General features: G+C 40.9%; 1 protein-coding gene across 4 annotated transcripts in view; it reads right to left on the reverse strand.

Moving 5' to 3' along the window:
• LOC111332462 (uncharacterized) overlaps nt 1-12285 on the reverse strand; it is a 35203-nt gene that overhangs the window by 2573 nt on the left and 20345 nt on the right. For all 4 annotated transcript variants that reach the window (XM_022937812.2, XM_022937804.2, XM_022937820.2 and 1 more), the window contains 16 exons: nt 11004-11066; nt 10547-10705; nt 9882-9952; nt 9602-9650; nt 8964-9043; nt 8262-8315; nt 7842-7914; nt 7654-7748; nt 7167-7243; nt 5997-6080; nt 4903-5447; nt 3886-4785; nt 1843-3451; nt 1202-1312; nt 895-938; nt 487-619 (listed from right to left, as the gene is read on the reverse strand). In XM_022937812.2, coding sequence (XP_022793547.2) covers nt 487-619; nt 895-938; nt 1202-1312; nt 1843-3451; nt 3886-4785; nt 4903-5447; nt 5997-6080; nt 7167-7243; nt 7654-7748; nt 7842-7914; nt 8262-8315; nt 8964-9043; nt 9602-9650; nt 9882-9952; nt 10547-10705; nt 11004-11066 — 4147 coding nt within the window. The remainder of the gene's footprint in view (nt 1-486; nt 620-894; nt 939-1201; nt 1313-1842; nt 3452-3885; nt 4786-4902; nt 5448-5996; nt 6081-7166; nt 7244-7653; nt 7749-7841; nt 7915-8261; nt 8316-8963; nt 9044-9601; nt 9651-9881; nt 9953-10546; nt 10706-11003; nt 11067-12285) is intronic.

Genomic DNA, 12285 nt, shown 5'->3' on the forward strand with positions numbered 1-12285 from the left:
GCCTAGTTCCCAAGCCCCTCTTCCATGTGGTGTTCTCAATCTTTTGCAAACTCAGATAGAAGTGCCTTCTTTTGCAGATGTTTAAAAAAAGGGTAAAAAATATAATAAATCAGACCTCGGCATTACTAATTCATGATATCATGCCCAACCTCGCAAAGTAATTGCTTAACCATGTCAACTTCACACGCTACTGTACATTAACTATACGCTCTCGACCAATCAGAGTTTTCAAAGCAAGCCTAATGTATAACAAACCCGCTTGTTGGCTGTAAAATGAACGAAAAATTAAAAACCTTCGCTAAAACCAGGACGTGCTTTTATTTGCTGTTAAATACAATGCGAGCATTTCCTCTTTGCCGGCGTACTCCGTTGAGCGGGTCAAAGATACTAAATATCTCGGCGCTTCGTGAAACTTGGGAGGATTCACTTTCCTGAGTTTGCGCGGCAACGGTATGTAAGTAGCGTTGTAGTAAAGACAGCTCTTACCAGAGGGCGATGCAGCGCCAAAGCCAAAGCCACCGGCGCCTACTCCAGTGCCTGAGGCACTGAACGAGCCACTTGAAAAACCACCAGAGGACTGGGCACCAAATCCGAACGTTGGCTTTAATGCATCACTCGTCTGACGTTAAAATAAATAATCAGATAAAAATTAGCCCTTTCCAACCCTAAGAAAAGAGAGAGGGAAAAGAAATAACGGGTGTGTGTGTACATCCCTTGGTAGTCTACATTCCTGTTTTCAGTACTATCTGTTGTATGTCCACAGACTAACGACAAATATGGATGAAGAACTAAATACGGCCGATGATGCAGGATGATGGAATGTATTTGCCTCTGTTATAGCAACGAACACTTCGCAAGTTCGCATCGTTAGGCACATTTTCTAACATAACCAACCTTGAAAACATCAGCTCCTGACTTCCCACCAAACAATGAGGACTCTACAGTTCAAAGCGAGAAAAATTTCATCAAACAGAAAGCAGCCGTCGTGGGCAGTGCGCTTGCATGTCTACTTTCCAAAACTTTATAAAAGACAACGCCTAACTTAATGGTGTTCTTGCAATCTCTAAGCTTAAGCTTTTCTCTATAATAATCATTCAGTAAAGAATTTACCATTACGATATGAATTTCACCCACTGAAATAACGTGAGCATCACTCAACAATCAGTTATGTCAGCAACAATAATAAAAAGCCATAGTTTACGTGTAGAAGTGGGAGCTTGTATTCCTTGCGTGACGCCAAATGGGTTCGTCTTGCTGGTCTGTGGGCTTGCTTGTCCGCCTAAACCGAAGCGACCGAATCCAAATCCTAAAGCTTAACGAGAAAACAGGCCGTTATGGTAAATTACTATTATCCAAACCACCGCGGCAAACGGGTACTTGATGTTATCATAACATAAATAACGGAGTTATCGTATCAGAGAGCAAAACAAAATAGCTCTGCAGGGGTGAGGCAAAATGATCGTTTTAAATGCTTACAGGATTGGATTTGCTTGAAAATGTGAAAGCTTAAGCTAGGCATGAATGAACATACAGTGGGCACTTGTGCGAGAAAATTCCAGCAGGAAGGCTGCATTTTATCACTAGGCGACTGCACTCCAATAGTTTCCTTCTCATAAATAAAATAGGAAAATAAATAAAAGTACGAAAAAAATAAAATATGAAAATGGACAAAATAAATAGAATTTAACCGTGGCACGCCTCATTCAAATTCTGAGATTTGGTTTCGTAAAGGGAAGGAAAGTGGAGAAACCTACTCTTTGCGAAAGCCCTCTCATAGACGACCGAGAGACAAGTCATACGGTTGTAGAAAATTATCACCCAAGGATGAAGGTTTTAACTTACCATTTTCCGTTGGTTTAGAGGCAGTGCCAAACCCATAAGTGGTGGTTGAAGCAAAAGGTGACTGCCCAGTGATAGATGCCCCAAACCCTGTACCTGATCCTGTGCTAGCCGCCGAGCTTTGCGATCCAAATACTGGTGTGGAACCAAATACGCTACCTTGACTGCTGACCGGGATACCGAAAGCTGGAGAAGTACTTGCAAACGTGCTGCCGCTCGAAGCCCCAAACACTGGTGTGGGAGCAAAGGCGGTTGATGTGGATCTTCCGAAGACGTTTCCAGTGGCAGTGGTAGTTGAAGTAGAACCTAGAGAGCCTGCAACGCTACTGCCTGTCGATGAAACTGCACCGAACGCACTTTCAGTGCTTGTAATTTTGCCAAACAGACCACCTGTAGTAGCCATTGAGGTTGAAAAATATGGTGATGAACTTGCAACAACGACTGTTGACTTCGGTGTCGTAAAGGTGGTTAATGAAGAACTTACTAATGATGAAAGGGTGCTTTTGGAAGTAGAAGTGATACTTGGAAAGAATGAACTCGCACTACTTGTTACAGAAAAGGCAGATGACGCAGAACCAGAGGGGAATCTAAATGCACTACCCCCTGTTGGGGTGACAGAAGGAGCAGATGTCATAGCAGTCTTATTGCCACCTACAGAAAAGCTAAATCCATTTCCGGGAGCGGGCGTAACAGATGTGGCAGTTGTAGCGGTTGTAGATGGAGCTCCAAAAACAGAAGGAGTAGATGTTGTGGCAGTCTTATTGCCACCCAGAGACAAGCCAAATACACCTCCGGGAGTGGGCGTAACAGACGTAGCAGTCGTACCAGTTGTAGTTGGAGCTCCAAAAACAGAAGGAGCAGATGTTGTGGCAGTCTTATTGCCACCTAGAGACAAGCCAAATACATCTCCGGGAGCAGGCGTAACAGACGTAGCAGTCGTACCAGTTGTAGTTGGAGCTCCAAAAACAGAAGGAGCAGATGTTGTGGCAGTCTTATTGCCACCTAGAGACAAGCCAAATACATCTCCGGGAGCAGGCGTAACAGACGTGGCAGTCGTACCAGTTGTAGTTGGAGCTCCAAAAACAGAAGGAGCAGATGTTGTGGCAGTCTTATTGCCACCTAGAGACAAGCCAAATACATCTCCGGGAGCAGGCGTAACAGACGTGGCAGTCGTACCAGTTGTAGTTGGAGCTCCAAAAACAGAAGGAGCAGATATCGTGGCAGTCTTATTGCCACCTAGAGAAAAGCTAAATACACCTTCGGGAGCGGGCGTAACAGACGTGGCAGTCGGAGCGGTCGTAGTATCTTTGTTCTCCGATGGAGTCCCTTTAGAGGGTAGAGAAACCTGCCCAGGAAGTGCGCTAGCTGTAGCTGCTGCATCACCAGAGGCTACGATACCTCCTGCGGTAGACGTTCGCAACAGGTTGTTCAAGATGCTTGTGGAACCACCAGCTGTATCAGAAGAACCAAACACACTACTTGCCCTGTCAGATGAAGAAAAATTTACACCAAAAGGAGTTGTAGCGGAAATCGAGAACCCCGCTGCGGTTCCTGTGTTTACGATTCCTTTGGAAGTGGTGACAGACGAAACTGTGGTTGTAACTTGTACGGTCTGTCGAAAACGGGAAAAAACATTAGTTTCCTTTTTTTTCATTTTTTGTACAAACCAGCTGTGTATGCTGGTAGTTAATCAGGACCTTCAAACCTAAAATTTGCAGAGAAACGGCCTTTGTTGGCCAAATCTAGACACTTAACAAGAAAAATAAGTCAACTTAAATTGTCGAGGGAAAGGATTTCAAATTTACCCAGTCCACTCCATTAAGTTGTCTCCGTTTCTTTATCGTTTACAGTTTTAAATCGACCACACGACAATATGGAAATGCATTTGATGAGTTACTTTCACGTTAGTCCTTAAGAGAGACCTGCGATATTGTGTTTAGCGACCTTAAATGAAGTCGATGTATTTCATATCTTCATCACAAGCCTCAGAGTCTGCTATGTTCCTACTATTGTTCTTAATAAAAACACCCCGTTTACAAGATTCACCTTTCCTTCATCCTTTCTGGTTTCTTGTTTCAATTCCTGTTCTCCTCTTGTTGGTACTGTTTGCTCACCTTCATTCCCTGCATTCCCTGCTGCAAATAAATTCCTACTTACTCTCGCGCTAGGAGTGATACCGACGGTTGGTGTCGAGGAATTGGTTACTGGTTTGGGTGACTCAACGCTGGCCGCAGCAGCAAGACTGGAGGCTTTAGCATCTGCTGTGTCTTTCGCTTTACTGCTGAAACTAAATGCACTGAATGCTGGAACGGCCGTCCCAGAAGAAGCCCCTACGTTGAATAAACCTCCAGGTGGTGGAGCAAAGCTGAACCCGCTTGTGGCCTGAGTTCTTGACAAAGGTTGCTGCAGCCCACCAGTACTGGAAGTCGTGGACGATGTCGGCACTGGTGGTGGAAACGCTGGTTTAAATACTCCACTTGGATTCACAGAAACATTAGGAGCAGCAGAAAACTTGGTACCACTCTCGGTTATTTTCGGCGGAGAGGCAGGTGGCTTGAAAGTGACGACTGGAGGGCCGGGCTTGCTACTATCAGTGGATTTGAAGACAAATTCTGTGCTATACTGAGGCTTTGTAGAGGACTTCTGGGCTTCTGCTGTAGCAGCCATCAATGCCGCGTTTGCAATTGCCTTTGCAGCAGTGTTGCCTGCATCATAGTCCTTGGCTGGTGCACTTCCTTGTGACTGTGGTTTGTAAGTCACTAGAGTTACTGGTTCGATGCTCGCTGAAGGGTCAAGGTTGCTGCTTGACTGAACAGCACCTTGCGATGCACTGGCTCTGCTCATAGCAGCCATGGCTGCAGCAACGTTAGGAGGTGTTTCTGTGCTGATAACCTTAACACCGGGCTTTAAGTCACCTTTCGGCTGAACAATTGGTCCAGGCGAGGACTATGAACGAAATGAAAGAAATCATGAAGATGATATGTCCAAAGAGTGTTCGAGAACAACAGCGAGGGAGAAATAATGGTCAGACAGAAAAAAAAAGGTGGAGAAAGAATACTTTACCTCTCCCTTAATTGAAGGAAGATTAAAACCATTTGTTGGTTTGACTGATTCAGCTTGAATTGTCTGTGATTCTGATGCCTTAATGCCTCCATCACTAGACTTATCAACTGCAGAGAATGTTCCACTTGCAGCAGCTTTCGGGCTGTCCCTGGCTTGTTGTAAATTGTTGACAACAGTTGATATTCTGGTCTTCTGAGGCGCTGGCTCGTTTAATTCATTTCTTTCTTGTGAAATCCCCAAACTGAAACCGCTCTTTGAAGTGACTTCCGCTGTAGATTGTACAGGTTGTGAATCAGGTGCACGTGAATGGGTTTCTTGGACTTCATTCCACTGATTAAGCTCTTGTTCTTCACTAGTATCGTCATCCTCGGACTCTTCCTCCGAGGGGCTTTCGTCATCCTGCTCTTCACTAACACCAGGGAGCTTAAAACCGCCTTTAGAGCGTTCTGCCGCCTCACCTCGTTCTAGAGCAGGAGTTGAAGAATAGAATGGCATTTCAGGTTTAGCAGGCTTCTCTAAGGGCGTCTTGGTAACCATTTGAAAATCTGAAAAAAAAAGTTGAAGAGTTAGAAAAGATAACTTTGAAAAGCATCAAGAATGCTGGCATTACTAGAGTAGAATTGCATTGCAAAGACTCAGTCAAATCCTAGTTTAAAGCTGGTGGCAGTTATAATTGCCCGTCACAATTTTTAGCTTAGCCAATTTCAGATAAAACCAATGCATTATTGAGTTAACCAGTATATTATAAAATTACAATCAAAGGAGAAAAGAACAGGAGAAATTTACCCTTTGTTCCTTCGCAAAAACAAAGTCTCACAGCACACGCGTATTTTCAAGTGATTTTTCTCAACAACGTCACCATCTTTTTAGCCTTGTCCGCAAAGGAAAACAAATTACAAAATCTGTCACTAGTACTATGTCTTCACTACGGATGTTCCGAGTAGCTAAAGAAAAAAAGCCTGTCTGGTATGGCAAAAACAAAATGGCAAATATAAAAGACCAAATTGAACAGGCCCACTTGGCGTTAGACCTACTAGAGCTGAGTAGAGCTTACGGTGTCTAATAACAATAATGATAACGATAATAAAACTTACCAATCATGCTTCTTCTTACTGGGGTATTTCCTCGTTTCTGAAACATGTTTCTAAGCTTGGCTCGTTTTTCAGGGGATATTGGAGCTGTAAAATAACCAAAGGAAATATTTAAAATAAGATTTTTATTGAGACATGAAGGAAAGTGCAATTGAGTAACAAAGTGATCCTGAACTGCATTGGTTTTCCTTTACCTTGTTCTGTGATTGACTCCAAAAACTTGGGCCAATTTCAAAACTAAAACCAAACACGATTTGGTAACCCACGTTTTCCCGCGCATGAGGCAGTTTACCTGTTTCTATTTTAAGTTCGTTTTGCTGTGTGTGATCTTTTCCTTTGCTCTGATTGGCCGCGATGCCTACTCTTAGTCTCTAGTTTCGATAGCAAGACACGTAACCGAAATGTGCCCTCTAATTCAGAGCTAAAATTAACGCTCGCAAACTCACAAAATGGGAGTGAATTTTCATAATCTGCGAGTGAGAAAAATAGCCACTAGCAAATCTTTCTGAATTAGAATATTCATGTCTCCAAGCATTTGAAAAAAGAAAGCTGTAACGCAAGAAAGAATGTACGGACGACAGCTGAGGTGAATGAAACAGCGGACGCTGAGCCTTTTGAAAGCCACTTGCCAGAGGTATTACACCGAGGCTCCGTGCCACACCTGTGCATTCGCGCACTGTTGCTGTTCTTCGTGGATTTGGAGCTATAATTTTCAAAACAAATGTCAAAAATAACTTCTTTCTTCAAGAGAGCCAGTGGTCTCACCAGTTTGCTAGTGGAAAAATCTTACTAACGAGTGGACTAAAAAGTTAACTTGGAGCCTTGTAATAACTGTATCAGTATGAATCACTATTGGAAGGTGAGTTGAGTTCATAAATAGGGCTGCATTGGTAGTTGTCCGCTAGAAACTGGCATTTTGATTCTTCTTCAATTTTGAAAGTGTTTGATATAAATACGCCTTACTGAAGTACAAGGGAAAATGAAAGCCAAAATCTTTGCAAAAGGAACAAACGTTTAGTAAACAGTAGGTACAGTGCGTGATTAAAGAGCAACACGAATTAACAGAACGTTGATTTAAGCGTGACCAAGTTTAGCAAGGACTCCCCAGCCAAATATTTACAGTGGCTAAGGTGGTCCACAACCAAAACTATTTTACAAGTAGTAGAAAAGTACCTGCGACGGGTTTTGTAGGTGATTTTAATCCCTGTTTTGACAAAGAGAAGGGCTCACTTAAAGAAGAAACGTCATCTCTGAAATGAAAAATTAAATTAAAGTTTAAACAAAAGAGTATGATTAATTAAATAATAACAGAAAAAAAACAAGAGAAAGGGAATAATTAATGGTAAATCTTCAGTACCAGATAACAATTTCAGCTAAAAATTAGTCCGTGATGAAGTTGAATTATAAGATATTTTCCAAACTGTACAACTCACAGGTCAAGAGCTGTGTAAGTAAAGCTGAAACTGGGAGTTATTTATGATGATTTGAGGAACAGGTACATGGCGGATGTCGAATATAAACGAGTTTTCTTGTTTTCGCACACCAGCTTCAAACTCGCGTATACTCTCGTCCGCACCACGGAACTATTTGTGAAGTGGATTGTCAATACTAACATTGATCTAGAATAATAGTCGATTTGTAAAACCAATTAATTTCATACCTTAAACTGGTGGTATTAATCGAATTTCTTAGCCACGAGGTTGACACCGGTTTTCGATTTTTCATTTCTTGCTCAATTTTGTCCAACTTGACCCCCTAAAAAATCGAATCAAACAGTTAAATAAGACTGTTAATATACGAACCGATGCCAATATCACATGAATGAACAAGGATATCTTTGAGACTCACCTGATCTTGCGCTATTTTTCGGTGCATCCTCAGCGCCTGGTAAATGTCTGCTAGAGCAGGATGTTGGATAGACCTACAATTGAAGCGAATAATAGCTAACTTTGAAGATGAGTGATAGCCTGGAAACGTAAGTCGCCGCGCAAGCGCTCATGGCATTGTTTTGGAGGAGGTATGGACTAGATAAGAACTATTCCAGTCCACTAATGTCTGCTGCAGAGGAGAGCTGTCTTGTCATAAAACGAAAAATAATAAAGCACTAATTTTGAGGCGGGGACTAAATAATCCAAAATTAAAAACGAGCCTACGATATTTAAAACACTTAAAAACAAAGACTTCCAGTGAAATCTATTCACTGCAAAACAGAACATAAGAAATAAAATCAATCTCTGCGTAACGCACTGCTATCTTCCTTGTGCTTACCTTTTCTGTCTATTCTCTTTGTTCCACTGTTCGTCAAGAACCATGATAACGTCTCTAAAAAAAAGTAGGTCAAATAAAATACATGCAACTGTACTTATCCACGACTGCATCAGTGCAGACGTGAACGGACAGGATGGAAAAATCCAAAATGAAGGTGGCTTAAATAACACAACCTCTTTGGTATAGAAGGGATGCAGGGCACTATTGCATCAATAGACCAAGTTTCAAATGATTATCGAGGGTAATCCTAGATTCCATTGGTTCAGTTCATTCGGCTCCGTGATTGGTTTGATTACTTTGGTTTTCGTATTATGGCACTTAATCGAGAAGCCCTCTATCTAAAATCTGAGCTCTGTGCCCTGGCATAGTGGTGAGAGCGCTCGCCTTCCACCAATGTGTCCCGGGTTCGATTCCCGGACCTGGCGTCATAAGTGGATTGAGTTTGTTGGTTCTCTACTCTGCTCCGGGAGGTTTTTCTCCGGGTACTCCGGTTTTCCCCTCTCCTCAAAAACCATCATTTGAATTTATTTAATTTAGAGTTTAATTGGATTTACACACGACCCCACAAGCTGTTCAACATTATCGTGTCTAAATAAAGGTGTTAAAACGTGTGCAACAAACTTTGGACGTGGCTAACTCGCGGTACATTCACTTATAAAGAATGCAGGTACATTTTAAACAAAATCATGAATTAACTCGCACCTGAGTGTTTTATCAAGATAGAGATGAAGCTGTCTGATTTCTTTCATTTTCTTTTTATTCAAAGGATCTAGAGCTCTTGACTAAAACAAAAGGACAACAAAGTATTTCAAACAGGTTAAAATTAATAAAAGTCTCTAAATGGGACAAAAGTATGGTCGCACACGGTATATATGTCACCGGACATCTATTGTTTCGGACGAACACACGAGCATGTTTTCAAGCAAATCAAGGCCAATTAATTAACCATGTAAGCGAGACCACAAATGTTTGAACAACATGCCGCCAAAAACGTTTACAAGGTAGGAGATTTAAATTTTAGTATCCTATCTTTCTGTCGTTCAATTGACGAGCACTATTTCTCCTTATATAACAAAAGCAAAAAGTTCCCTACTGTCGTAATGAATTTTATGCAGATTTATATCATAACGGAAGAGCCATTTGAAAGTTTGGAATATATTACTAAGAGAGTATTGCCCGGTTAAAAGGAGCTTTTTTACAGTCACATGCTGCGTTTAGAACAAATGCACACGGATTGAATATAAATGATAGACCGTGCACCATGTTCCCCGTTTGAATTTACTCAATCATAGAAGTACGATGTAATAAATATAATAATAAATGTAATAATTAACTCAAACCTTAAGTAGTTGAATATATCTCGGGTCGTTCTTCTTCTCTTGTCTAATCCTAATGTGCAAAAAAAGAGTGCAGTGCATTTACAATTGTGATGATACATTATGTTATCACTACATCCCTAGATCGTCTAGTTACCTAATTTCTTTTAGAACATAAATCACATCATACAATTAAAAATATTAGAAAATTAGAACAAAAGCAAAAACATTACGAACAAACAAACAACTGCACACACAAAAAAAACAACAACAACAAAGAGGAAACGGAAGCTCACATACGCACCTGATATCTTCAAGTATTTCAAAAGCTTCAAGTAGTTTTCTTTTCTCCTCATCAATGTCATTTTGTTGAACCTGTGATGTTAAATATGGTAGGAATGAGCTTCGTTTCAACAGCACGATGTTTGTTTGTCTTTACCCGGCTGATAAATCCATTAGTTACATGTAAGCTTGGAGGAACGATCCTACACTGTGAGTGGTTAGTTTTCGGCTACTGCACCATGGGCGTATTTCGCGCGTCAGGCCTAGCTTCAAGTTGACGCAAATTAAGTTGACCTCAAATTCACTGCTTGTTGCGGAAGCATTATGCAGTCGAAAGATCGTGGGAGTACACCACAAGTGGCAGCATCGTGGCATAAAGGCTAACACTTCAAGGAGTACCACAGTTGACTACCAAAACATCTACAACCGTTTTTCACAATACACAGGTTGTTTCCTAATGACGATGATGCCACATATTTACTGATTACTACAGCTGACAACAAATTAAACAACAACCAAACAAATTTAAAAAATAAATAAATATATGAAGAGAAAAAACAACAGGCCATTGTTTGACCCGTGTCTACCTGTTTGTCTGCTGGTCTGCTCTACAGATAAGAAAAAATCCGTAAAGACAATTTACTTACAGATCACTCTATAGAGTCACGGGGCAACTGAAGTACAAACCTTTGTGGTGTCTTTGATGTCTTTGAGTGATCGTCCAACTTCACTTGTTTCCTTCCTGAACGAAGCCAGCTCCTTATCGTCATCAGTAAGACGACACTTCGCCTGCATGCTCTTTACACTACTTCCTAACTTTGCCATCTCTTCGTTAAAGAGGCTAATCTATAAAATGTAAATTTTTATAGAAATTATATTATGAAAAATTATAATTATGTCACTTAGTGTTGAACCGCAGACTAAGGCAGATAAAAAAGCCGGTCCAAGTATTTTGAAAGACACTCGTGTCAATAAATACAATAAAAAAACTAATGCAATTTTAAAGTAAACAAATGTTGCTTTCCTATTCTGTGGTCTCTGGGCACATCAGAGAACTAAATACCCAGGTACGATATTCCCTAAACAAAAGGGGTCAAATCACAAAGAAAATTCAAGTTTCCAGTTTCAGTAATCACGACATTACCGTTTCTTGGATAGTCTCTGACACAGATGCATCAATCGTATTTCCTTTTGCAAAAGGAGCAACCTGAGAAAAAGTAAGGATTAAATCTAATAAGAAGCACATTGAATAATACTATAAATACATATGGGGCCAACCATTCATTCACAGCCGACAGACAACCAACTGCGTTTTTTTTGGGGGGGGGAGCTCTTCTTCAAAATTTCCGGAATCTTGTCACATACAGTGTAAGATTCTAACACAATCGCTGTATATGGATGACCGAGCTAATAGATGAGATTTCTGTAACTCAGTTGGTAGACAATCTATCTAAAAACCTGGAACATATTATTGATAGGCACATTATGCACCATGTTGAAGACAATGACATCTTATTTGCGAACCAACATGGATTTCGAAAAAATCATTCATGTGAATCTCAATTGATTCTGACTGTTGAATACCTTGCCAAGAACTTAGATCATGGAGATCAAATGGATATGATCATTCTGGATTTCAGTAAAGCCTTTGACAAAGTTCCCCATCAACGCCTCATCAGCAAATTGCAGTTTTATGGCATTCAGGGAAGCACCCTTACTTGGATTAAATCTTGGCTCACTAGTAGATCTCAGAGTGTCATAATTGATGGCGTGTGTTCAAAATCTGTTGACGTGACTTCAGGGGTACCTCAAGGCACGGTACTTGGTCCATTAATGTTCTTATTATTCATTAATGACATGCAAAATGGGCTAAGATGTACACTAAGATTGTTTGCTGATGATGCTTTATGGCATCATAAAATCACTTATCATGATGACACCTTGGCTTTACAGCGAGACCTAGGCCAATGGGCTAATAGGTGGCAGATTCTGTTCAATCCTTCTAAATGCTACAAAATGTCTGTTTTCCGTGGTAGATTCCCGGTAGCTAAAGACTACACCCTTTACAACTAAACCCTGGTATCTGTTCGACAACGTCCTTATTTAGGTGTTTTGCTGTCTAGTGATCTGCGGTGGAACTCTCATGTGGACAAGATTGCTAAAAAGAGGAACTCTTCACTTGCGTTTGTGCAACCAAACTCACTTTGTATTTCACCTTAGTTTATCCTTATATCGTCTATTGTAACTCCGTCTGGTCGTCTACATACGTATCTAACTTAAATAGAATTTATTATTTGCAAAAGCGAGCTGTGCGGGCTGTCACCAACTCAGACTATCGAGACCACTCTGCCCCTTTATTCTCCAAACTGGGAATTTTAGATATTTTCCAAGTCAATACGTTTGAAATCGCCAAGTTTATGTTTTAT

The sequence above is a fragment of the Stylophora pistillata genome, chromosome 4 (genome assembly GCF_964205215.1).
Source record: "Stylophora pistillata chromosome 4, jaStyPist1.2, whole genome shotgun sequence".
Lineage (NCBI taxonomy): Eukaryota > Metazoa > Cnidaria > Anthozoa > Scleractinia > Pocilloporidae > Stylophora > Stylophora pistillata.